The sequence below is a fragment of the Hermetia illucens genome, chromosome 1 (genome assembly GCF_905115235.1).
Source record: "Hermetia illucens chromosome 1, iHerIll2.2.curated.20191125, whole genome shotgun sequence".
Taxonomy (NCBI): Eukaryota; Metazoa; Arthropoda; class Insecta; order Diptera; family Stratiomyidae; genus Hermetia; species Hermetia illucens.
In genome coordinates this window covers 42431255-42458982 of record NC_051849.1, presented here as the reverse complement: position 1 = coordinate 42458982, position 27728 = coordinate 42431255, and the positions used below count along the sequence as shown (strand labels likewise).

The window sequence follows — 27728 nt, the reverse complement described above, 5'->3', positions numbered from 1 at the left end:
CTACGAAATTCAAATTAGAAAAAAATATAGCATATGCAGAATGGGAGATTATTTAGCCAAACATTTTAAAACTAATAAAATATTCTGTAGGTTCTGGCGATGCTTTTACCGTCCCTGTAGTATCGTTGACTTTGCTTGTTTATATGTATGACTGATAACACGTACTCTCTATAGAAAGTCACATTAACTCCACAATTAATCTCGACAGCTATATTTAACGGCTGCGCGGGAGTATCGTTGGTCAGTCGAAGTGGCTCGCTCGTAGTGCGTCTTGGTCTATATTACATTCGGCGTCAAACATTTAGTGCAACAACAATGCAAGTTGGGATAATTGGAGCCGGCATTGTTGGATTGGACAACAGGACTTGAGTTACAAAAGGAATTCCCGAACGCAAGGATATCATGTTTGCCGATCGCTTCAATGAGGACACAACAAGCTATGTAGCGGCTGGGATATTCCGACCAGGAACAAGCTTCACAGGTCCAACCTTGGATATCACTAAGTCATTATCTTGATGGAGAATCATCCCTATAGAATATCATTGAGTAACTTTTACTATGCTGGATTGTAGGAATGATTACTGATGCTTATCACTATTGGGATGATATCCGCAAAGCACCCGATGGTCCACTTGCTGGAGTGTGCGAAATGTCCGGGTATATTTTCTCCTCAATCAACCCGCCAAATGACACGGGTAAGTAAATAACAATGTTGAAAGAAGTTTGGGTTTTATTTCTATTGTATTGAAGAATCATTATATGGAAAAACTAGTGCCTGTCTACCGAAGTGCAACTGAAGAAGAATTGAAGTTATGTAATGGAAATTGGAAATATGGTGCTTTCTTCACGACTGTCCTCACCGAGAGCAAACGATTTCTTCCATATGCTATGCGAAAGTAAGTGCTGGCTTATAATTTAATTACATTAAGTGTAGACTTTGGAATCATTCATACTTTATCAGTTTAAGTTTAGCTTCTTTCTCATTTCCTTCGAGGAAGATGATCAACAAAATCTGATTCAATACAATAATGGAAAACTACCACTTATTGACTTTAAATTTGAATGAAGGAGTTCATATGGAGACTTTCTTGAAAATTTGCAATAATTGAAAAATCTTTTTGTTTGTGTCGTTCTGCCTCCCCGTAGTAGCAATATCGGAGCTTGAGCACTTTATTTCGGTAAAGTTGTCACTCATGTGTTCACTCGTGCAATTCAGAATGCTTCGTAGCTCCAAATATTTTATCCAAAACTAATCCCACATCTGAGTGAAATTATGCGGTATTTCCAACGATTAATTATCTGAAATAATAAAAAACTTGTTATTTCTTTTTGTTGGTGTGGATATTTATTCTTGCAAATACCGATATTTCGGGAACCATTTGTTCCCTTCATCAGTGCTAACAAGTTTGTCTAATCCCACATATTCTATCTTGTTTAGATGACACCACTGTAATCTACTAATGTAAGTTCAAAAGCACCTTCCATTCGCCTCCAACCAATTCATGACTGCCTTCATTTTTTGTTTGTCGGTGTCAAACTATGGTTTTTGAATTCCTTGAAGTAAGGTAGACTGAGTTGTCCATGTCGTTTTATATGAACCTACTACTATATCGCCGGTGCGTTGTAAGATTGTCTTTCTTTCCGTTTTCCTTTTCGTAGTTGTTCAGCTAAATAATCGTTAGCTCGCTAATAGCTTTCTATCTTTTCTATGGTGATGCAATAATAACTTGCTTCCAGCGTTTAGTCCAGTATACATATGTTTTACCGATTTATTCTAATAAATAATAATAATTTTAACAATTTAATCATAATTAAAAAAATTCTGCAAATCTAAAATATCGCTAGAATATGTATTTTCCGTTTTTACGGTGTTCTTAGCTTAAATTATAGTCTTGCTAAGAGTGTTAAGTAAAAGAAATATCCTGCAATCTTCGTTGATATCCTCGAAAAGTTCGTGGTTCTTTCATAACTAATATCGACAAATGTGAGATATCGTTTTATAGCTGTCTCGTTTAGTATTTCGGCTTACTTCTTCCAAGAACTCACCAATAGCTCTCGATTTCTCTTGCCTTAAACTCTTTTTCATTTCGGATTCCGACAAAATCCTCTTGGTATCTTATTTGTAGATACCTACACTGAAAACAATGCTAAAAAAGATTTTTGCAAAGTGTCACAAGAGAACACTGCCTTATTCTTGGCAAGTGAGTTCTCATGTGTTTCCACGATCGGGGATGTGCTCATTTCACGATATACTTGACACACTGCGAACTATACTGTTCGGATTACTATAGAGCTATTGAACCCAGGGCACGAGTTGTTGCCACAGAGTATACCAGATGAGTTTGCGTCGCACACCTTCTCTGGTTCCCAGCTCTTCGCTTTCCAGAGCTCTCTTACGGTGTCGCTAGGTTCCTTTGTTTTTTCTTCAGTGTCGCTGATAGGTGGGATTGCTCCAAATGCCGGTAGTGCCTGTGAAAGCAGAGGAATCTGCTCGAATTATTCATGGCATCTGTATACGTTACGTCGGTTGATAAGCAAAGTACCACTCTTATCATTGGCGCAATAGAAGTATTCGATATTCTGTGTGGATTGGTATCGGCTTTCGACAAGTCGATAAAGACTTTTCTCGCCGTTCTGAGTGTCCAGTTTATCGTAAAGATCTTACCAATGAAAAGCTCAGGTAACAATGATCGCTTTCTTCGCTTCCCAGTTTGCGTTCTTAGAAATTTACCAATTGCTCAGTGTTTTATTGACGAGGAACTTATGATAGAAGCGTTTGATTTCACCCACCTTCATGTGAACATCATCTCCTAGATTCGATGGCCCCGAGGCATAGACCGTTTTGTGGATCGTGTTTTAGCTTGATTTCACAACTAAACCAATCTAAGATAGATAATTATCACTATAAACATTTTTGCATCATAAGGATGATGTCGAAGATATTTTTAATGAGTTTGCTTGATGATGAAGTTTTATTTGAAAATGATTACCCCTGAATTTCTAAAATTTAGTAATATTTATCGTTTTACTTTTAGCATCACTATTTATTGCTTCTCCACATGAAATGAATAACGTTGCTAAAACTGTTATTTTATTGTTTTCATAGTTCACAATATTTTGAGTAGCTTCCTGGTTTTTATCAATTGATCTTTACATTTTTTTTTAAATATTGAGGTAAAGCACATTTTAATTTTATTATTCGGATCTTAAGGTTTATTTCGTCTAAAAAAAACCAACATTCCAACTATGGTTCGATAACTTCGGAAAACGGAAAATCACTAAGTCAAAACTAATCTCATTCAACTTTTCTGTCGGTTTTTACTTTTGACTTCATCTAGCACAATGTTTTGTCTTCAGTGTCCATTTTATCACTGGTTAACTTCAACACCAGTCGTCACCAGCGATTCAGAGTAACTAAATCTTAAGGGCGTCATCCCGTGTGAAGGTCGTTTTTTTTGGTTTTTTCTAGAAATTTTTTGTGAAGAACTGGATGAAGACACAAATACGGATTTTTCACCATATATTTACTAATATCTTGAGCGTGCATGATAATTTTGCCAGCCCGATCGCATGATTCGTTGTTGAAATACAGAGCAATTTATACACCCATCTCCAAAAAAGGTGTTTTTCTGCTGCCACGCTAGAGGGCGCTGCGATAATCTTAAAGAAAAAAGTAAACGGCATTTTAACATAGCGACTTAACTACAGTCCGCAAACTAGGATTATTAAAAAATATTAAAAGCTAAATTCTTGATGCCTTGTTAAACTTTTTTTTGTGAATTTTGCTGTTTTTTTACGGCTTCTTCAATGAATAAAAAACTACTGAATGAATCGTAATTATCCTAGTTTGCGAACCGTAGGAATATGTTCTGAATAAGTCGTGAAAACTTCAAAGAATTTCGTTGGAGAGATTTGGGGTATGGTGGCAGCTGATTTTCAACATGCAGTTTCGAGAAAAATGCATTAGAAAAGTAGAATGTGATTTTTAGCCATAAAGCCTTAATTGACCATTAATCTGTTATACCTAGCCCATAAAGCTTAGGTTTCTTCAAGAAACACATGTACACCCTTGTCTTCAATTCTTGTCCTTTTAGCGAAGTCATTCAAACGTCATTCGTACCGATAAATAGGCGCTTTATTACGTAACTTATCATTTCCGAACGACTCTGAATATCAAAAAATCCCTTTACCCATATATTCTACACTATATCTAGATACAATTGATGCCAAAAAAAAAAAATCGATTCCGCGGATCCGACACACGGGATGATCCCTTTAAGCGATCCATATGTTTCATTCAAATTCGTAATTATGTAACGCCTCTAATTATTGTACTCGAAACGGGATTATAACATTATTTTCTTGTAACTTGATTTCTCTTATCAGACCACTTAAAGACGCGACCAAGTTTTTTCGAAATTAGGTATACGGAATCCAAATAGCTTTTCTAGACAGTAAAATTCCTTTCTTGACTAAAGCTACTATAAGCATGCAAATTTCTTTTGGTCACACGGTACGGTGTACGTCACCTTTGATTGGCGTAAGTGATAATAGCACTTTTAATTAAGGCACAGTGCTAATCAATACTTTTTACGGAACGTTTAAGATATTTACCATCCACGCAGGGATATATTTTCTTCACTATTGAAGCTATCATTCAAAAAAATCTCTTGGAATGCATTCAGTTTCTCATAGAGTGCCCTCATCTCCTTTCCACTAAAACAAACCATTAGTCTGCAGTACTATGCTATTGTGAGACGTCTTATCGGGATCTCATATAAGCCTTATCCTCGTCGTCATGCATACCTTTCTTACTTTCCACCCTTGCGGAGGTGGCGTTGGCAAATCATAATTCACCATAATGATATCAAAATATTCGCCTTTCGGCAGCTATAACTTTTTAATAGGGACGACCCTCTCGATTTTTTAACGGGGTTGGACAATCATCCATTATACCTTCCTTACTAAGCCCACTAAACCTCTCGTTTCATCCTTTATACCATTCCTACGCACCTTACTGAACCTTCATTCTCCAATTAGTCCTATTGTGAGGCACTATCACTTTTTAAGAGTGGGTGACCGCCATGAGTTTTCGAATGAATTGCCCCCATCCTCCGCCATAACATCCTTAACTCCTTCGGATTGAAAATTCAATATTGGCCAACATGATGGGATATCAAATGAAAAGTTTGATCTTTCGCTACTGATTGAATTGTCGTGAAATGAAGGACCACAATATGTACATATATGTACTTAAAACGAGACAGGACTCATATTCAGAAATCCTTCAAATAAAAACTCTGAAAAAATGTAGTATTGCATCGCTTATTACGAGATATAGGTGTTAAAGACACATTTTTTTATTGAACTCCAGAAAGAAATGAATATATAATGACTTATGAAGTCGTGTGTAAACAGATTCTTGTGGCAATTCATTTATTTTGCTACAATTTGTACCATTTGGAAGGCAAATGAAAAAATAAAGATAGAACTAGATGAATCATCATCATCAACGGTACAACAACCGGTATCCGGAATTCCAGATATCCCCGTTTTGGGCCGAGGTCAACCAATTCGATATCCCTTGAAGCTATGCCATCGCTCTATCTCAGGCAGGGTCTGCCTCGTCTTCTTTTTCTACCATAGATATTGCCCTTATAGACTTCGTGCTGGATCATCCCCATCCATACGAATTAAGTGACCTGTCCATCGCAACCTATTGAGCCAGATTTTATTCACAAACTGACGGTCATGGTATCGCTCAAAAATTTCGTCTGTATGTAGGCTACGGCATCGTCCATCCTCATATGGGGGGGCCAAAAATTCTTCGGAGGACTCTTCTCTTGAGCGCGGCCAAGAGTTCGCAATTTTTCTTGCTAACAATTCATGCCTCCGAGGAATACATAAGGGCTGACAAGATCATTGTCTTGTACAGTAAGAGTTTTGACCCTATGGTGAGACGTTTCGAGCGAAACAGTTTTTATAAGGTAAAATAGGCTCTCTTGGCTGCCATCAACCGTGCGCGGATTTCAGCTGTTATCGGTTGTGATTTTTTACCCTAGATAGGAGAAATTATCAACGGTCTGAAAGTTGTAGTCTCCTATCTTTATTCTTACCGTTTGATCAGTACGGTTTGATGTTGTTAGTTGGATTCTGGTGCTGACGTTGCCACCATATATTTTTCCTTGCCTTCATTGATGTGCAGCCCAAGATCTTGCGCCGCCTGCTCGATGTGGATGAAGGCAGTTTATACGTCTCGGGTGGTTCTTCCCATGATGTCGATATCGTCAGTATAGGCCAGTAGTTGGGTGGACTTGAAGAGGATCATTTCCCTCATATTTACGGCAGGATGAGCATAGAGGTGTGTAAGGTTTCATCCTGCTGCCTTGTTGGTAAAACTTGTGCACCTGGTGCGGTTGCTCTCTGTACTTTTCGAGTTCACAGATCTGTTGGTTCTCCCAAGCTTCTTTTTTCCATCTGTGAAGTCGCTTCTCCGCTCGTCGGAGTTCGTGATAGGTCCTTCGAGAATGCAACATTACTCGGTATGCAGCATACTTCCGTTCCATTGCTAGCTTACATTCATCGTTGAACCAATTCTTTTTGCGGCCGTACTTATGAAACGATTGGTGATTGTGAAGATCATTTATTGAAGCTTTTTCTCCAGGATATCTGTTGACTGCGATTATTCCAGCATCCACTTCCCCCCTATAGGTGCTGCCAAGCGGATTGTGCTGTAGATGGCCTTAGTATTAACTCTCATCTGTTTGAACGAGGGAATTCTGGGTGGTATTGTTATTCGAACCTGGAGCACCATGGCAACGAGAGTGATCCGAGCCTATATTGGCCCCCTTTATGTTCTGATATTCATGAAGACTGAGAGGTGCCGGCGTTCGATCACCATGTGGTGAATTTGGTTGAAAGTGGTCCCGTCTGGAAAGTTTGTATGTGAACTGCTTTCCTCGCAAACCAGGTACTTCCAACAACCATTTCGCATGACACTGCTAATTGAATAATCCGCAGTCCGTTATCATTTGTATTTTGATGTAAGCTATATATATATATATCAAAATCTATTAAAATTAAATTCTCTCAAAATTTCCTTTATAAACTTTTACTAAGTAATTCGCAGAGAGGATTAGTCAGTTTGATGGAGGAAGAATGTGACACCTGACTCTTCATTCTTTTGGGTTTTGTTAATCCTCTATATCTAAAGTTTCTCCATAGTAAGATTAGGCATTGTTTGCCTTTACTGTTGAAATTGTTACAAAGTATCATGGATAAATTTCAAAATCAATGCCACTAATATTCGAGAGTCGAACTAGAAACAAATAGATATTTCTTTGTCGATTACAAATTATTTGTTTGTTTTTTTTTTCAACGTTTGTAAATGTACATTAAGTGTAACCATGAAAAACTAGTGGTTAACTTAATAATAATGAATTTAATTTTTTGTAGGTTCAAAGCTAATGGTGGCCTTGTTTATCCGAAGCATATTGACACCATTTCCGACTTAAAGCAAGATTACGATGTAATTATCAACTGCAGTGGATTAGGAGCAAAACATATTTTCTCGGACTACAAAGTTGTCCCGATTCGTGGACAAGTTTTCAAAGTTAAGGCTCCATGGATAAAAATGGCATTCTATGGAGATTTAGATACTTACATAATCCCAGGGTTTGAAAGCGTGACACTCGGTGGTTGTCGTCAATACGAAAGTTATAGCATGGAAGTATCTAAGTATGATTCGCAGGCAATACATGAACGTTGTTGTAAAATGCTACCGAGTCTAAAGGATGCAGAAATTGTAACAGAAGCGGTTGGTTTAAGACCCCATCGCGACGTTGTCCGTGTTGAGAAGGAATTCATTACAACAACGTCGGGAAAAGCAATAAGAGTGGTTCATAATTACGGCCATGGTGGTTATGGGGTCACAACGGCTCCAGGAACAGCTAAACATGCGGTGAAACTTGTTCGAGAAATTTTATCAACGAATAGCAAACTATGATCTATATGTATACTATTATATTCTTTGTTGATTGCAGGGTGCAATGAAAATAAAGTCTACTAAATTTACTAGTTTCATTTATTTGGTGTAACATATTTTGTGCTAGTGATTTCGTATGGTACTGTACCATGTGTAGTGAACGTGTTTGGAGATTCGACTGTGCGGAGAGATTTTGTATGTTAAAATGTCATTAGTGTCAAAGATGGAGTCGAAATCATCGGCGACGTCTCCGTCCGAGGTGGGTAACTTTTTGTGATTTTTCGTAAATGTGGTCATTTTTTATGCTCTAATATTATTTTTGGTTTAGAATAAGCTTAAGTGCATCGCAATATAATATCATATGTGGTCTGATAATGTGTAGTTTTGTAATAGCGGCCCCAGACCACGAAGTGTTTCTTTTGTTTTTATGTCTCGACCAGGCTTCTTATGTATCATCAACTCGGAATCACCAAATGTGCTATTTGTGGATTTATTGGTTTATATGGTTTTGGTGTAGAATATCGCCCTCAACCAAGGGCTGCTATTCCTAGCAGCGTTTGACTATACCTTAGATTGATTTTGGAGCAGTGGGAGCATCCCAAATCTCTGCTTACATTCGTATAATGAACAACAATTCCTTTACCACATTTTCTAGAAGTGCTAAATCTTTGTCTAAATTCCACTTGTAGAGAAATAGGAGGATTGGTACCAGAATTAAGTTTGACAGTCAGCTGGTTGGTGGATTTAACAAACAAATCAGTACGTCAGCTAAAATTGATAACGAAGACGATGCCGTAAAGTCTGATGTACACGCACTCCCAGTGCAGTTCAACTTGTTTCGGAATAAATCAATTTTGAAGCCAAGTCGGAATTCCACACCACAGGTTTCTGATATGTAACTAAAATTTCTCGTGAATAATAATTCTCTTAACGAATAGCGACCAATGTCTACGCTGATTTTAATTCTGGCGGGACAGCGAACTTGGGTATTTGAAGGGTTCCATGATAATTTGCTCCGTATTGATGTGATTGGGGTGTAATTAAGAAGAAAACATGTAAAAGAGTAAATTCCAGACGAGCATAGCGGTTATAAAAGTACGCACCCCTATGCACTCAATAATAATAAAGTACCAATAATATTTAAGTGAAAAATATGAATAGGTTCATATCGCGTCGATTCATCTTATATTCTACGAATTTGGTTACTAAGCTTTCCTTGGTAATGGGCTGTTGATTATCAAATTAGGAAGCTCGAAGAGAGTTACCCACTGAACTCAATAATATGGCAATTGTGACATAAACACAGCCTCGTTGCAACAGGAGAATACTACGATGCTTCTTGCTGCTATCCTAATATTGTGAAACTTGCAGTCCTTTTGCAGACTTTATTCGTTGTAGCCGCTTTGAAAACCCTTGAAATCAATGGAAAAAGGTGGCGGTACAGATAAGTAACGTGATTCGATTCATTCGTTTATGAATAACGTTTGGCTAGTGGCTGAATAGAAACCACTTGAGTTGTTGAGATGTCCCCACCGTTTGTAAGTCGGGTGGTATAAATTAAATATAAATATATAACAATCTATAAACTCTAGCCATATTTGGTTATGACAACCTCCAAATCTGCTGCTTTCCAAGCGACTAGCTTCCCTTTTTTTATTTTCTTGCTTGCGCGCTATAACTCCAGGGCTATCAACTCGTCGCAATTTTTATGTTCAATCTTTATATAGCAATATTTTCGGATTTAAGGCAAAACGGAAGATAAATTGACATTGTAAATGTTTCCAGTTCTATGCTCCTTTCAATAGGTACAGCGATACGGTTGCCTCTTATCCTTTTTAGAATCCCTGCAAAATTACAGATTTTCTTATTCAATTCTAGGTGGGTTTAGATCTAGATCTAGAGGAGGCTTAGGTAGAATTTTGTTATTAGACCATCGAATCGATTGGTTCTACTAGGCTTTGAAAATGGTGATTTATCTCCACCTGCAGGTAGTTTGAAAGTTTAGTGTGTGGAATCAAAATCATTCCTAATTGTGGTCCTTTTTGCTTTCTTTATCATTGCTCATAGTATGTTTCATTTCGTGAGATTTTCCTTCTTCAGCCTCGGTAGCGGAGTCGGCCAATCTGGATTGAGTTTGACATCTTTTTCGGTCGTAAGCCTGAAATCACCGTCTAGTGTGTCAGGCATTCAGGCATTTCCTATTACACATGTGGCTGAATAATTATTTTGCGACAGAGGGAAAAGCGATCCAGTACTCGATCTATATGCTTTGGTAAATTGTCCAAAATATACGTTGCACAAGATATTTTTCCCATTAAAAGATAAAGCAAGGGTGATCCTTCAATTTTTCGATCACTGTTGCAGTGATCTTTTTTATTGATGGTTGCAGTGTGCTTTTGTGTTATTTCATTGTCGGATCGCTGCCTTCATCCAGATCGAGCAGGCGGCACGAGATCTTGAGTTGCACATCAATGAAAGCAAGACAAAATATATGGTGGCAACGTCAGCACCAAAAACCAACCAACCAACAACATCAAACTGCACTGGTCAAACGGGAAGAATAAAGATAGGAGACTACCACTTTGAGGCCGTTGATAATTTCTCCTATCTAGGGTCGAAAATCACAACCGATAACAGCTGCGACGATGAAATTCGCGCACCTTTGTTGGCAGCCAACAGAGCCTATTTCATCTTACAAAAATTTGTTCAGCTCGAAACGTCTCACCATAGGGTCAAAGCTCTTACTGTACTAGACAATGATCTTGCCAGTCCTCATGAATTCCTCGAAGACTTGGGTTCTTAGCAAGAAAAATTGCGAACTCTTGGTCGCGTTCGAGAGAAAACTTCTCGCCCCCATATGAGGACGGACGATTCCGTAGCCTACATAATGACAAAATCTATGAACGATACCATGATCGTCAGGTTATGGATAAAATCCGGCTCAATAGGTTACGGTGGGCAGGTCACTTAATCCGTATGGATGAGGATGATCCAGCCCGGAAAGTCTATAAGGGCAATATCTATGGTAGAAAAAGAAGACGAGGCAGACCCTGCCTAAGATGGAGCGATGGCGTGGGTCAGGACGCCAGACAGCTTTTAGGGATATCGAATTGGTGGACCTCGGCGCAAAAGCGATATGTCTGGAATTCCTTATTAAGGCAGGCCTAGACCGGATACCGGTTGTTGTGCCGTTCATGATGATGATTGTCGGATCGCGATTTCGCAGTTGAAATTGTGTCTAAAACAGGTTCGCTATGCATAGGGCCATAAGGAGAAAACCAGGGCTCGTGAAAACTATGCAGTTCTCCCGAAATTACAGAATAGACCTAACTTTGAAAAATTTTCTATTCGGGCTCTCTACAACCATATCTCTCCTGCCCCCAACGGATCTGCCGAGCCATGAAAGCACACCTTACGAAAGCCGTTAGCATCAATGCAAGTCGGCTGGGTATCTACTTCCGGAGAGCTTCACAGAGTACGAAAGCGCAGTGCTTATCTTCTGAAATTTTTTATCATGTTTAGTCAGTATTGTTAAAAATATACATAAAGTTGCAGAAATTGTATTTCAATGGCCACCGATGTCGTTAGCGACGAGCATGCGGACATTCCAAAACCAATCGTCCCTATATTTAAGTGGAAAGTCACAACTGCGAAGCTAATAGAAAATTTTCTTCTGATGCTTTGGCCCAAATTGAACCTTGGTCTCTCTGATGCTCAGCCTCCGATAAACCTATGAGGTTGTGGATCAAATCCGGGCCAATAATTCGTATTGATGAGGACGATCCAGCTTGGAAAGTCTATAAGAGGCAGATCCTGTCTTAGATGGAGCGATGGCATAGGTTAGGACAAGAGATAGCTTTTATCGAATTAGTGCAGTTCGGCGCAAAACCGGAATATCTGGAGTTCCTGTTTAAGGCAGGCCTAGACCGGATACCGATTATTGCGCCGTTGATGATCATAATGCACAGTTTAATATATTGGACATAAAACGCTTTACTTCGTTCACAAGTAATCATTTCTTTCATTTTTTAATTATGTGTTTTTTATTTCGTCCTTCGAGAGTAGGGCTCCTAAGTGGACGAATTTGTTTTCATGTTCGAAATGAAACTAGCTAGCTTCTGCCTAACAGTAGCAGTTTTCCGGGTTTGGGACATGTCTTTCGTTTGGGGCTCGTTAACTCTGGCTTGCTTTCTTTAACGGTTTAAGGTGGGATTTTGGAATGTAAAAAAGACAAGGGTCTTGAGATGCTCCAGAATGCTCCAACGTTGGCTAGTATTTTATCATACATTGTGTGGTTAAGTGAGGTAAGATGGTAAGATCCGGGAGAGCTGACTGAGAACAGCCCAGAATGAGGAATCTCTTAACAGTCCAGTATTATGCGCCAACGGAGACTTCCGATGTAGACCAAAATTAGGTTTTCAATTAGCAACTGGACGCAGTTCAGAGGAGGCTTCCTGAAAGTGACATTGCAATCGTGATGGGTTGTAAAACTTTTGCTCGGAAATATAGTGGGAAAAGATGGTCTCGGGAACTGTAACGAGACTAGTGAGAGTTGGGGGGGGGGGGGGGTCTCTACAGTTTCCATCACCTTATTATTGGTGATAAAATGTTGGAGCACGTAGCCTGCCGATGTTATGGCTTTCAACTGACCGGCAAAGTACATCTAATCAGATCGACCAGCAGTAGATTTACCAGTTGCCTTCTAGATGTACGAAACAAGAGAGGCGCTGATACCGGTTTCGGACGAGTTCATCATTAAAACGTTTGTTTACCGTCGCTAGCTTATTACATCTGCATATATTCATAGGGGTTGAAGGCATCAGTCCCCTAAATTCAACACGATTAGCTTTCGTGACTCGACTGTCGCGTATTTCTTGTTGGCCAGACGTCTTAAGGCCACTGGAGAATATTTTTGAGGCTATCCAACGTGCTCTTTTCTCCGGTGCAAGTCAAGTTATCAGCCAAGTCGTGAGAGGGCGCCATAAGATCTGCCTGGCGGCGAAAATTTGAAAGCGAGTCGACGAAATTAGGGGACTGACGACTACAAGGGGAGACTAAAGTGATACGCTTAAGCTCTTGTATATCAAGAAGTGCCGCGTGGCGTACATGGTGATAAAAGCAAATTTATTATTACGCTGGTCAGAGGGGGAGTGCCGCAAATAATGTTAATTTCATCACGTCAAGAAAAAGATTTGAGGTGGTCTGTTTCGATGGCCCTGGCCTTTTCGAGCTCCTCATGCACGATAACGAACAGCTAGAGTGATGAGAGGAACATTTGGTCACTCTTTTCAACGATATAACATCCTGTAGAGTTTTATCTCGTTTTTGTGAAATGGTTAGTCAACCTAACGTGCAGATACAGACTACTTCTTCAAACAAAAGTGAAATCATCTCAACAAAGCCACTGAGCTTTACAGTCTCTCTGTGGAGCTATTCCTTGCAACCACTGTCGTCTCTGCAGTGCTGCTATTTCAACTCCATCTGCTTTTCATCGATTTTGAGAAAGCTTTCCAGTGTCGTATGCAGAAGATGAATACCGGAGAAACTAATAGCTATTATCTGAGCGACATATGTTAAATGTTCCGTGTTGCATCGATGTAAAATTTCAGAGGACTTTGAGTTCGAAAATGGAGTTACCAGAGTTAATCTTGTCATTGATACTTTCTCTCCTCGTTATCGGTGACGCTCTCCATGTCCTGGAGAATGACATCCGTTTGCTCCCTCCCCGTGGCTAATTGGCTCTGGATTTGGAGGAGACAAGTTAGAAGATGAAAACCAGCAAAAAGTCAAAGTTCCCAGATTGATTGATTTTTCTTTTCTTATCTGCATTACCGGCCAGAATATCGAGGGCGTGGATCAATTTGTCTATTTCGGCAGGGCTGTTTCTACTGTTAGTGACATCAAAGTTATCAAAGCAACCACAAGTTGAGGCTGTACCGCCCCAGTGTTATCTCCGGGTTGTTGTACGGGAGCAGCACATGGAAAGTGACCATCAATTCTACTCACGAGCTTCAAGCTTTCATTAACACTTGCTTCCACCGTGGCGTCAAGGTACTCTGGCCCGAAAAAGTAGGTATCGGTTGATGTGTTGATTAACAGGCGGAAGTGGCACTGGATAAGTCATACTTTAAAAAAGGGTGACCTCTCAATTGCTGGTTATGCTATTAATGAAATCTTGAAGATTTGCAGAGAACTGAACTACATTTCACAAACCGGCAACGATGCATATGCATATGCGCATATTTGACGTGCCCCATTTAAGGGATCATTTTGCAAAATAGATAACACATGTGATCATTGTCAGATTTTTTAATATTAAAACAAGTAACTTCTCCTATTCTTAGATAAGTAGCTAAGCAGCGACGTAGGAAGTCAGTAACTCCCATACGTACATATATGCGTATTAACAAATTTCTTCTGAGAAAAGGAGAAGCTGCTTGTTTTAATATTAATATAAGTCTTGTATCGTAACTATGTTATATTTGATAAAATAATGTCTGCAAGTCCTTTATTGTTTCTAGAACTATCGCTTTATCATTATCCTAGTAACACCATTTAAATTCACAAATAATCGAGGATGTTGATATTTCTGGAACAATAAATGTCTATCATTTTTATTTTTTTCTCTGTTAATGTTACCACTGATGTATTTTTCTTGATTTTTTTATGTAATGTGTAAGCAGATAATTGTCATATTCGCCTTTGGCAGACCGTATTGGTTTTCAGCAGGTTTAGGATTGATGTCTAATGAATCATAATGTTTATACTTTAACCAGTCATTATGTGTTTTCTAGTTTTGATACTAACACGTAAAATTTTTCGATTTCCACAGTATTGTGCTGGATTAATATCACTTGGGCTAGATGGGATACCCTCAGGGAAGGTGTTAGGTCAACTCGGCAGACTTGGACAGGATCTTGGGTAAACTTGAAAGGCATGATATAAGAGACCGCATTGCGAATATTGATAGTTTTATGAATTACCCTTCCTGAAGTTCAAACTGGACTCATTGTCGGTGATTATTCAAGTAGATATGCATTTAGTATTTATTTGTCTATTTCGTCTGCCTTTAATATCCAAATGTCGTCAAGCATCACCTCTGGGGTTGAATGATACATTATCGAACAATTAAATATTGTCCACGATCTTAAGTTTTTTTCACATGAAACATCATACCTCCTCATAGAAGGACTAAAAATATGCTGTTTATATCATTGGATTGGATCACCGGCAACCATTGCAAATAAGTGTTCATAATGGAAAGGTTTGCTGCCGGTTGATTTTTTCACTTCTAACGCTGAACTTGTTCGGAATTTGCTCCCTGTCTGTTTCATCCCTTCGAAGGATTCCAAAATCTATAGTATTTGTTCCATGTACATTTTGTAAACCCTGGTTTTTTCCATCTATAACAACATCAACATATCCTTATTTCACCCGTATCGTCACAATAGTGTGGCTCCTTGTTTCTGTCATTAATATGTTTTCGTCCTTTTTAATATTTTATAAGTGCGATTTTACAAAGAAAGCATTTCACTTCTAATTTAACATTTTAATCCACAGCGTAGGCATCTATTTGTAGATACCGATTGTTTTGTCCTTACCCGTGGGTGTCACAAGTTAGAATGACTTCGATTTTCTATATCTGACCACGAAGGATTTATATGTTGCGGAAGGTTGTTGGTGATTCGATTAAGAACCAAAAACTAGAGTAGTTATGTATGGTGATGAACAATTTAATGATGAATAATTTAATTTAATAATTTATATCAGTGCCCCAGCCTGGCTGAGATGGTCGGTCATTGCATGATGTGCACAGAACATGAATCAAATTTGTTGCAATTATAAGGAGTTTGAATAGCTAGTAATATCTCTCTTGGAAAAGTACCACCTATGGAAATTTAAAGGACATTGAAAATGTGTCTAGTATAAGCAAATGAATTACACATCAACGTGATCTTTGCAAAAATGTTTATTTGTCAAGTTCGATGTTTTGCCCCATGTAACTTTAGCATGAGTGTTTAGCATAGCCATCAATGGAATAATCACCTTTTCGTATTGCGTGAGCCAATCATTGCCTTCCGGTTTATAATCAATATGTTGACACGTAGTACATCTACTGAAGTACTTCTTCGAATCAGTGTCTGGCAAAAGTATTTCGCAGCCAGATGTTTGCTGATGAGGAGTTGGAATGATTATTGTACCAAAGAAATCTTCAATCTAACCAAAATGCTTCATTATGGGAGTGTGTTTGAATTTCATGATTATTACAATTAATGTTGGAAGGAAATAGAAAGGTACGTTCAGTTAGAAATAGAATGGTAAAAATTAGACCGAAACCCACTAGAATACTGGGACGAAACTTGTGTTCTCTGCGTGAAACTGGGACAAAGAGAATGTTTGTTTATTGTGAGCGAATTATCTGCATTGTCAGCAAAATCAGATACTGATAGGATTAGAGATTCGTGGAGTATATTATGGGTTGTACGAACTGAACAATACAATGACTGAGGAACACTACCTACCTACATACTACAACTAGCGGTTATAGTAAATGAGTCGACATTTGAAAGAACTATGTAAAAAGTCAGGACCATAATCTGATTTTCCAGTGGGTTTTGTTTACATATTGCGAAATGATTGCAGAAACATGAATAACTTAATGGGGATATTTTGTCAAATGAATGTACAATATTGATCTAATTATCAAGTTTGCCACTTGTTGATCAATATAAAAAGCATCGAGTTTCCTCTACGATTTTTGGATCGATAACTTAAGGAAAACTCGCTGATGTGTATTGATAAACTTTGAGAAGTTTTGCTCGGGTTGCTTTTATCACAAATAGGAATGATTTCTATTTTTGTGTATCTTCCCACATAGAATTTATATTTTGTGCAACATTTGTTCATGCTTCGATTAAGAATGCTAATAACAAACGATGAATTATTTATTATCCCCGGCTTAGTTGAAATGATCGGCGACTATTTGGAGGAAATTTTCTCTAATTTTTTCCTGATTGTACCGTATGCAACAGATAGTTGCACGCTTATCATCATAAATATTATTTATAAAACATACACGTACGGTCTTTCTACCGTCCCATTTCTCGCGGAACTACTCTGTGCAATTTGTGTTAGGCTTGTTTTTTTGCACAAGATTCACTTGAAAACAGTTCCGTTATTTGGCAAGGCTTAACAAATTGCGCGAATATTGAATAACCATGCAATGCATGATAGGGTTTAATCACTTCTATCGAACTCCGGTAACAACGCTGTTTCCGCTGCACAATAAATTTTGCTTCGTTTGCAATTGGTCGATAGTTTTCCAGCGTTCAATTTATCATAACTTTCACAGCAACTTGTTTATCTTTGTGCACTGCTTTTATTACTGTTCCATACGAAACATGGCGTTGCGGTGAACTCTACACTAATTGGTGAGCCTGTCACTGGGACTTTGCTTGAAGATTAGACAACTGAGCATGCCTTCCAAATACTTCAAAACATCAATTCACCGAGAAAGTTTAACGAGCGAAAAGCAAGCCAGTTGAAAGCAAGGCGTGTAAAACTAGCAAAATATTCACAATATTTTTCTTTCTTTAGTTAAATCCGTTAATCACGACTGCATGCACACTGTACGACGGTTGGAGCAGAAGAGACCGGTTGGTTTTCCATGCGGTTCCTCTGTCTTCAATCAACGGAACTTTTTCACCGCTGGCCCTCCCATCTCGTGGCGAGTTCTAAAAAGCCACGGAGAGCGCCGGCGGCGTCATATATTCACTCGCATTAAACAATCCTGCTGCGCCACAAGGGAAGCAACTGTAGACTTGGGCCCGGTGAAGAATACACTCAAAGTCTTGCTTTTCGCAAAAGGCGACTGAAAGGGATATAAAGTTGTGGGCTAGCAACCTGTAAATTTTGAAAACTACTACTACCGAAACGCCAACAACGCTTTAGATAGGTACTGACATCACGCGAAGACCTTTGGCTATCGAAAACGGACTATGATTGGTTTCTGGATTGTGCGCACGCTCGTCGACAACTGTATCGGGGGTCCCTAGAATCCTCGCTCTTGCTCGAACAAGAATTCCAACGATATAAGCTGGACATTCTGGGCCTAAGCAAGGTAAGATGGTGACACTCTGGAGAGATTGTTACTAACGCCTACCGCAAGCTGCGCCTTCTTGACTTGGGAGCAGGATTCTGACTGTAAGATCCTGGTCAAGTTAAGGAGCGTCACAATTGTATAATGTTCCAATAACTGATACGGTACGAGCAATCAGGTTGATCAGCTTCCGATTGGTAGTAGACTTAGGAGTTGTCTTCTGGAGCTGCCTTCGGCCTTGAAAGGGATGACCATTCGATGGTTATGGTTATCTTCGTTGGCGTGTTGCGACCGCCGTTTATCGCAGAGTTAGAGAGCTGCAACCTCCGAAGTTAAACATCGACAGCTTATGTAATCCAGCTGTCGTTCGACAGTGGGAGAGCTATCTTGCAGATCGGATGTCAGATACCTTGACTAACCGCCTGATAATATCGATGAGCCATTGACTGCGGAATCGTGGAAAACGGATCGATGAACGGAATTGAAGTCTCTATTGACCGCTGCTCGTCTGGTACTATTACAAACGAAGAATTTGACCGGCGCAAGGTCTGGCACACTTTTCCGGATACGATCGGAAGGCGGGAATGGCAGGTTCATATGCATTGTTGGCTATGCCATGCAGTGGAATCCATTCTCTCAAGTTGGCCAACGGTTGGGTCGCCCCAAAGGCATTTGGCGCAGAACGGTAGCGGAGGAATGCGGGTATCTCGGGAAGTCATCAGGGAAATTGAAGGGTATTTTAGCGAACCTTGTACGATTGCGCGTAAGAGTGGTTGTCATGCTATGCCCTCCAAGCAGTGAATGGCAACCATAAACCCATTTCCATCATTATCATTGGTATATTGCTGTTCATAACATTTTATTTTATGTATGATAAATCTGAAATTTTTTCAGTACTTTCATTCGATGTCATTTTTGAATTTACGGTAATTACACTTTCGCTATGTACTTTAGTAAGAAATCTTTTGTGTTCTATGCCAATCAGTTGTGCACTATATTCCTTGATTTAAAATGATCCCCATAAATAGATGAAACATCTTGAAAGAATCAAGAAAGTAAGCAAAAGATCGCTAGCATTGATTGTGTCACTGTACCCTCAGCCAGAAGTTTGAAGTAGAAAAATGTTCATATGTAACGAGTTTGCATATCGAAGCTATCTAAATAAACCTTCTTTAATGATAGCTTAAGCATCGTCGGGAGATGCAATCTAACAAAAACAGAAGTGATGAGCTAGACAATCTTGTACACAAACAGAAACACTACGAGCTAGTAAAGCTAGAATTATTCGTACTTGAAATTGAATCATCTGATGCAGATCTACAAGGTACCCAAACATAAGCATGAGTCAACATTTCAGAGAATCTTCTTCACTGTTATTAGGTATATCTGATAGCTAAAGTTGACTACCCGCACTAGACGTCAATTGTTTAGACAGCGTATCTGCGCTTATTTTTCACCCATCCAATGCAGGTAGAATATTTATGAGAAATGTTCTTGATGCAGTAAAAATATCTCATTCACATTTATCTTATGTGCGAAGAGACCATATAGAAAAGAAAACTCCTTACTGATTCTTTATCAACTCCATATTGTTATCCAATCTTCGTGGCTCGCAGAAATCTGAGGGTCCTGCTGAAATCTTAATTCACAGAAATTATTGATTCACAACAATGAATCAAACGTATTTAATGCAAATTTCGTTTGAGGTATGTATTTGTGATTTGGATTTTGTGTCTTGTCTTGTTATAGTACGTGAACGATCGATACCACTGGCTATATTTTATCTTCGGCAGTATTATCTGATATTCAGTCTACCGTCAATCGAAGGTTGTGTGTATATTATTCAGAGTTTATCTTATCTCTTCCAAATAGAGGAGAATTTTGTAAATATTTTTTTATTTGGAGTGTGTCTGATAATATTTTATAAATATTGTGCGAGAAAACACATAATTCGGATCGTTTCCCATAATCGCTAGATGTTTCCAAAAAATGAACAGAACAATTAAAACTAAACCAACGTATTCGTCAGTCCTTCGTTTGAGGTTACTTCCTATTCTGTGCGTTTAATTTACTACATGAAAGTGTGAAAAAAATCGTTCGTACGTGCATATTCAACGGCTCTGCATAGCTAACGGACTACTTCATTGTAATTTATCAAGTGATAACATATCGCAACGTAATCTCGACTTTAGAAAACTGTGAGTCGATTGAGGTTTCCGCTTTCAATAATAACTATAGAGAACAAAAGGTTGGAGAAGTACCTGGCCGCTTCTCACCTTTGTGCGCTTGTCTTCTCTACTTTCTCGGTTAGAATAGTGAGTTTTGAAGTGGTAAAATTAATGACAGTTTCAAGATGTTTAATGTAAAGAAGGAAAAACCAAAGTGTGATATTTTAAAGTCAGAACTGCCCCACTGCGGAATTTGCTAAAAAACACGGAAAACAACTTACACTGGACAACTGTCGAAGGGAGGCAAGTTTTAATATTTCGTTTTTAGTTTATGGGGATGAGTGCGTTGCTTGTGGTCAAAATCCTCCCTTCTGATATTCTGTTCTTTCGATAATTATTGTTAAATGTGTGGGGAGATGCGGAATATGCAGTTTTCTTTTAGAAGTCAGTTAAGCCAAGAAGACTGTAGTATGTAGTCTTCTTGCTATAAGTTATCATACACACAATGTAGCGTATAATTACTATGTTTGAATTATATCCTTTTAATTTATTGGAATTTCCGGAGTAATTTGATATGAAGGGGAGTGCTTCCATGAGAGCGTGCGTTAATTACTCGTGTTATCGACTATACTCGCTTTTCTTTCTCATAATTTGTATACGTCACAACATATGCTCTCCATGTTCTCAATTTAATTTATTGATCCCACTTTCGCATCTATTGATTTTATTGAATGAGGTTGACGATATTAATAATTGTAACACGAATGGGGTTTTTCAGTCGATTGCGAAACTATGGTAAGAAACACTCTCAAAATCAACCCTAAAAGAGTACTCCAAGATTAGATTCATCTAATCGAAATCTTTCACTTAATATCCCAAACGATTACATTAGGGGAAAAACTGGCTTTTTAAGATATGTGTGATTTTTTTCTCCAGACGGGAAAGCAAAATTGCGTTGCATGCGTAGGTTTTTTTTTCAAGGTCCCACGCTTTCGCCACTATCACCAAATCGACGTATAATCACTAGACGAAGAGTCAGCGAATCGAAAATCAAACACAAGATAGATATCAATACAATTGGCCCCTCACACGGGCAACAAGTAAGCAAATTAAGTAACAAGTTGCGGTTCCTCACTCAACTTGCAGCAACAGTCACAAGAATACAAAAAAAGTGTTGATATTTGTGTATGGACCTTCAGGGTGGCAATCAAATTACAATATTTGCAACTTAGTTTGTAACAACAATATAGCAAAGCAACAACAACAAACGCATGGTTTGTGGCGACCAAATTACAACTGGGTTAGCAACCAGGTTGCTTAATCTAGGCCCGCTTTAATGGTTCATAGTTCTTGTTATCTACATTAATAGAGGAAATGTGGCAAGTAAAGAATGATTTGTTTATTCACTTTGATGGCATTATTTCGGTCTGATGTCAGCTGCATTTCAGCCTTAAATAGGTTTGAGTTAAATTTCAGAAAATGGTATTCGTAGTTTCAAGCACTATGGGTCATTATACTATTCCTTGATGTGTCTATTCAGACAGTTTTGTGGGTGCACTGCTCGTAGGCTTTTGCAGATCTAAGGACAATTTATTTCTGAGGCATCTTTGTCTTAAGTACGAAAGTGTAGTTTCGTTTAATTCTTAGCTACAACCAAGTAGGATATTCTAAGTTAGGCCAGATATTTACTTGTGGCTAGACAAGCACATGAACGGAGGTAAACGCTTTTATCACTTGTATGCAATGCATTTGAGAAAAGTAGCTTGCCGAGTTACACACCAACAATTGATAGTCACAGTAAAACGAGGTCGAGGGTTTTAATGAAAGTGATGGTCCAAATAGTAATGATAATCGGTATGTAAAAATATGAAAAAAATGATCGATACCTTTGGTTCCTACTTTTTCTAAAGCGTTAATACTATTGAAACGAGTCGGAAACTGGAAGCTCAGTGTTTAAGGTCTAGAAAGTTTTGTATATGTCATATGTGGGAAAATTGTATTGCACGGCGATCCCGTTTGGTCATAGTGTTCTAGTGTTCGCCATAGAGGCGCTATAGTCGGCTGCTGGCCTCCTCAAACTCTTCGTCTCCACTCTTGTCGGTCGAGTGGCCACGTCTTTTAATTTCAGAAACCGACCAGCGTAGAACTTGCGATGCTAACAGAACCCTTCTATCTGTTTCCGGGTTTTCCAGGTGGTCTTCTGATGTCTATACGCTCTACATGGCCTGCTTCTAGTTTGTCATATAATAAGGCTTCTAGTTTGTCATATAATAAGGTATAATTCCCTTTTGCATCTCTTTCGCCATCCACCATCTATGTTCAGTGGGCCTTAAATTCTCCTGACGACTCGACGTTCAAAACAAATCAAAGTTTTATATATTGTAAAAAAATTTTTCCATTGCGTATTTTTATTTTTTCGATTTGGCAGTGCGGGGTGAAATGGTTTTGGCAAGCCTGATCCGCCTGTTGACTTCCTTTATTCCGTTGTTGCCCTTTGTGAGAGTTGAGTCTAAATAAACAAAGCTGTCAACTTTAGATTATAATCCTTTAGTGTCGCATTTTGTTTGAATGGCATCTTTCTTCTGACTTGTGTCATGATTTTGATCTTCTCTCTCTTCATTTTTAGGCCAACTTCCCCTCCAGGACCTCCTTCACGCTCTCTTTCGTTTATACCAGGATATTTATATCACCTCGAAATATTGGGTCCATCGATTTCTAATCTATTGCTTCCTTCTTCCCTGCAAAATATAGTTCTGAGTTTTAATTTTGAATTGTCCTTGCTTTTCGTTGTATCCCCATCAGCCAAACATGATTAATGTGAAGTTCCTGATGTTGTGGGTGAAATTCTTGTGGACTTGTAGTCCGCATACACATTTTCTCGTTTCAGCCTTTTTTCCGCTTCCGAAAATATGGTGTGAAATATCTCATCACGTAAAAATGTCTTTCCCCGGATCGCCAAGATATCTATCTTTTACTTTCCGACGTGTTCAATACTCTAAGAGTGATAGTTATGAACAGAAACCGCATGCTTCAGACTTTTTCACGTTGCCGTAGTTGTCGTTGGAAGTATGGCAACTCTCATCTTAGAATAAATTGTAAATCCGACTATGGCCGGCCCTTCCGCGGTACTACGCACAAATCTAGAAGTGGAAGAGAAAGGCGCGGCAGAAGGAAACTTCAACCAATAAGGAGGGGGACTACAGGCTTATTCCTGCCTATCAGAACCATCTCCTTCATTCTTACCAGAAAACGCGAAAGAAAGGGAAGCTAGTGGCGTGGGTACTACTGTTGTAACGTCGGTATGTGAAAATCGAGTCAAACGGCTCGGATATCGTGAACTGGGAAGACTCCAAGCCGACGGCAGAAGAAGGTGAAGCACCTTAGGAATGAGGACAAGGGCGTGGCTGCACCAGTAAGTGCGCTAATGTCCAGACAAATTGGACGCAAGGAAGCGTAATCTTCGTGGAACGTGCGGACGAGCTGGTAATCCCGGTGATATCCACATTGGATGCAGGGGTAATGCGCGTAAGAAACATAGGACCAATAAATGTGTGGGCCGCGTTTTATTGTGCTTCGTCTCAGATTCACTTGGACAGAAAAGATCGTAAACTAAACAGAACATTTTTTTGTTTGATAACATTTGATTTTGTTATTCAATAGTTGCCTTCGGGGGCGATACAACGATTCTAGCGGTCACATAATTTTTCGATACTATTTTTAGAGTACGATTTGTCTTCAACCTTCAAATAAGTCTCAGTTCCGCAGATTACCTCGCAATCGGCGCTAAATTTCTTTCCAGCGAACATTCTCTTGAGGTCTAAAAACAGGAAAAAGTCGCTGGGTGCCATGCAATTTTGCTATCGTTTTCACTGATTTGTGACACGGTGCATTGGCTGGATGAAACAGCTCTTTCGTTTCTTTAAAAGGGGGTTGTTTTTCCATGATTTCATCCTTCAAATTCTCCACTAAGGCTGTTGGTGATTTCCCCTCTCAAGATAGTCGATGATTATTATACCATGAGCATCCCAAAATACTGATGTCATAGCCTTGCCGGCCGACTTTTGCGTCTTTGCACGCTTTGAAGTCGCTTGACCACGTGAATGGACTCAGTTGACAATCGTTTTGAATCTGGTGTGAAACAATGGAGCCATTTTTCGCCCATTGTCACAGATCGACGCAAAAAATCAGATTTTTATGGAAGAAGAACTTTAAGCACTGCTCGGAATCGTCAACTCGTTGTTGCGGCACTCACTTTGAACAAAGTTTTCGCATACTCAAAAATTCATGCACAATATGCCCAACACGTTCCTTTGATATCTTTAAAGACTCAGCTATCTCGATCAATTTCACTTAGCGATAATCTAAAATTACTTTGTGGATTTTTTCTTTGTGTTCCTCGGTAACAGCCTCTTTGGGGCGCCCACTGCGTGCATCGTCTTTGGAGCTCATTTCGCTTAGCAAACCACTTCTCAACGGATGATTTTTCTGGTGCAAAGTTCGAATAGTGTTCAAAGCTTCATTAGCACATTAAATTTATTTTGATCCATTTTCTTCAAACTAACAAAAGTTGCTTCATTCAAAATGCTCTATTCCACAAACTAATAGCTGTGGAATTTGTGCACGTGCCTTCTGGTAGTTCCTGGTAGTCCCCTTCATGGATGAAGACATGGGTATTGCTGCATCTCCAAGTGCGGCAATTTTAAAAGAAATCAAAACATGAGTGGATCGAGGCTGACGGTACGGGGTGAAGAAACCACACACGAATATCGTGGCAAGGCTGTCTTCAAAAACTTGGAAAAGGCTTCCCATAATGGACAGGTAGCAGAGTCTAAATGCCTGCTGGATACACCAAAGATTCAGAAATCTAATAAAGACACTGCAAAGCTTATCCTGTCGGAAAGCGGGAAAGCGTAATTCATAGCTGGCATATGTTCCGAATAGGAACGTATAAAATGATATATGTCCCTCATGTAATGAGGGCGCAGAAACCACAGAGCATTTTCCAAGTGAATGCCCCGCCTATGGACGCATCACATATCGGATCGTTGATGTGCTTCAGTTACAACAGGTAGCAGCCATCAAATGACGGAAATCCTACGATACATAAACGAATCTGGGTATTTCGTTAGATGGGGATGTCGAGTACAATGGGCCGCTATGGCCTGAGGGCTCAGAGGCTGTGGTTCTTCTCCACTTTAAATAAGCAACACATACACACAGTCGCCGTAGTAATTAATTAGTAATCCGATCCGTGGTTCATGCCAAGCCAATAGTATAATGTGAACAAGTTGTCTCATAAGTCGAAAATGCTCTCAGCAAGATTTTACATAACGATGAAGTCCCCTTCAAGATTTTCATCGTTAATTTATTCAATGCCATAAAGTAAGCCTGCTTTCTGCTTGACCTCTTCATCCGGAAAAAACCTTACGTGTGGGGAGTGTAGTGAACGTATTTCTTTAGGTCGTTCAATTTGGATATTGTCTTTTCGGATGTATGAGTTAGTGGCATTATCCTGATGCTAGGGTACTTTTGTTTTTCCATGTGCCAACGTTTTCTCTTGATCTCATCATTCGATCGTCCAATAATGTAGCGTAATATTGTCCTGCAACTATTTTACCTTTTTCGAGATCATCTATAAAAATGATTCTATGTACACCGCAGAAGTGGCCAAAAACCTTTTTAGCTAACTTTGGTCCCTTCGGCCACTTTGGGCGGCTTTTTCCTGGCTCTAATGCTGCGTAGATTGTTCACTGGATTCTGGTACACAGTGGTGTATCCATGTCTCGCCCGTTGTCGCATACCCTTGCATGAATTCTTTAGGATTACGCTAAGCAGCGCTTTAAATAAATCATATGTTTGATCAGAAGTTAGAGAACGCGGCATCATTGCAATTCATGTAATATATTCCGCATACGTTCTACTGATATCTTTCGGACGTGAGCTATCTTAACCACTTTCACTTTTCAGTCATTCAAAACGATACCGTCCAGAATGTTCAGCCTCATTCGAGTGGGCATACTCTCCATAACCCTCTTCAAGCCATTTTTTGGTTTGGACAATGTGTTTCTCCATATAGTTCATATTTTCCACATTATTAACATAACGCAAACTTTACAAGGAACCCTGTAAAGGATGGATTTTTTTTGTACCGCCATTTACTTGTTAGTTCTCTTACTTATCACCCCATGTAGTAATCGTAGGCTCTTTTCGTAAACACTTCAGTCATCGTTCTTTTTGTAGATGACACGCATCTCGATTTCTTTCTGAGCCCCTTATCAATGATTGCTAATATGCGGACGAGAGCTGATTAGCAATACTACTCGGGTTATGATAAATTTTTGTTAATTTAGTTTGTCAATTAAACCACATTTGTTGTATTGTTTGTAGTAGAATAAATCTTGACGCCGAAATTTACACATTTTTTTATATTTTTCAGAGGAGATTGCATAAAGAACTGTTGGCACTAATAAAAGAACCTCCACCTGGTGTGAAGGTTGATGTTGATAGTGTTGGCAAAAACCTCCAAGAGTAAGATTCGTCGCTTTCAATTCCTTCCTCTTTTTCTAACGGTTTAACATTTTAGATGGAAAATAAATATAGACGGCGTAGAAGGTACTTTATACGAAGGGGAGCATTTTCAATTGTTATTTAAATTTAATAATAAATATCCATTCGATTCGCCAGAAGTAAGTACAAACGCATGTTGTATGGGTGTAGAAAATTAACTCTCTAACTCGGTCTTGCAGGTGACTTTCATTGGATCTAATATTCCAGTACATCCCCATGTATATTCCAATGGACACATATGCTTGTCGATACTTACTGATGATTGGTCACCCGCGTTATCTGTACAGTCTGTATGTCTTAGTATATCGTCAATGTTGAGTAGTTGTCGAGAGAAAAAACGTCCACCCGACAATACGCTTTATGTTAAAACGTGCAATAAGAATCCTAAGAAAACGAAATGGTGGTATCACGGTAAGTAGACAGTTTTCCTTGTTAACAAATCCGAACCAACTCAATGTAATTGCTTCCAGATGACACTGTCTAGGATCTGTTAAATATACAATTAATACAAAGACGGTAGAGGTTGAAAGTCGTGAATTCTGTAACTGAACTTCTTAACTGAACCTTACTTTTAGGGGTCGCCGTTATTAGAATATGAAGATGATGTTCGAAATTACATTTTTTATGTAACTGTGTTATATGGAAAAAATCTATACTATAATAAACAATAATTTAAGAATGATGATAAGAAACTGAATTAGATACTAGATATCGGAAATTAAATATAAAATCAATTGGCTTTGAAACACATTCCACCACCACATGCACTTCTGCGATAAAGGTGACCTCATATCGTAGGAATATTAAGATGTGTCAAAACGTTGTGCACATTAAAGCAGCCAATTATTGAGAAAAAAGTGTATACAATTTTAGTTTGCTAATAAATGCAACAATACTTTGATTTCGTCCA

The 27728-nt window shown here is 38.9% G+C and overlaps 2 protein-coding genes and 1 long non-coding RNA gene across 5 annotated transcripts; 2 read left to right on the top strand and 1 right to left on the bottom strand.

The window, feature by feature from the left end:
- Positions 1–236: 236 nt before the first annotated feature.
- Positions 237–8073, top strand: LOC119647270 (D-aspartate oxidase). The gene is given in 6 exon segments (XM_038048163.1): positions 237–354; positions 356–401; positions 404–515; positions 577–681; positions 720–896; positions 7456–8073. Coding segments are annotated over 6 exon segments (1029 nt in total). The 5' UTR covers positions 237–315; the 3' UTR covers positions 8006–8073.
- Positions 894–19821, bottom strand: LOC119647272. Its single transcript, XR_005248832.1, has 3 exons — positions 19652–19821; positions 1362–1774; positions 894–1299 (listed from the first exon to the last, which is right to left on the bottom strand). It is a non-coding gene; the product is annotated as an uncharacterized LOC119647272 (long non-coding RNA).
- Positions 8108–27728, top strand: LOC119647269 (ubiquitin-conjugating enzyme E2 W). Of its 3 annotated transcripts, none has more exons than XM_038048160.1 (5): positions 8108–8243; positions 26688–26779; positions 26835–26937; positions 26998–27229; positions 27289–27728. In XM_038048160.1, the coding sequence occupies exons 1-5, from the start codon at positions 8190–8192 to the stop codon at positions 27300–27302; spliced, it is 495 nt and encodes a 164-aa protein (XP_037904088.1). In that variant the 5' UTR covers positions 8108–8189; the 3' UTR covers positions 27303–27728. The 3 variants fall into 3 exon arrangements, with proteins under 3 accessions (XP_037904088.1, XP_037904090.1, XP_037904089.1); XM_038048162.1 differs by lacking the exon at positions 8108–8243 and adding an exon at positions 15631–15657; XM_038048161.1 differs by lacking the exon at positions 8108–8243 and adding an exon at positions 19723–19789.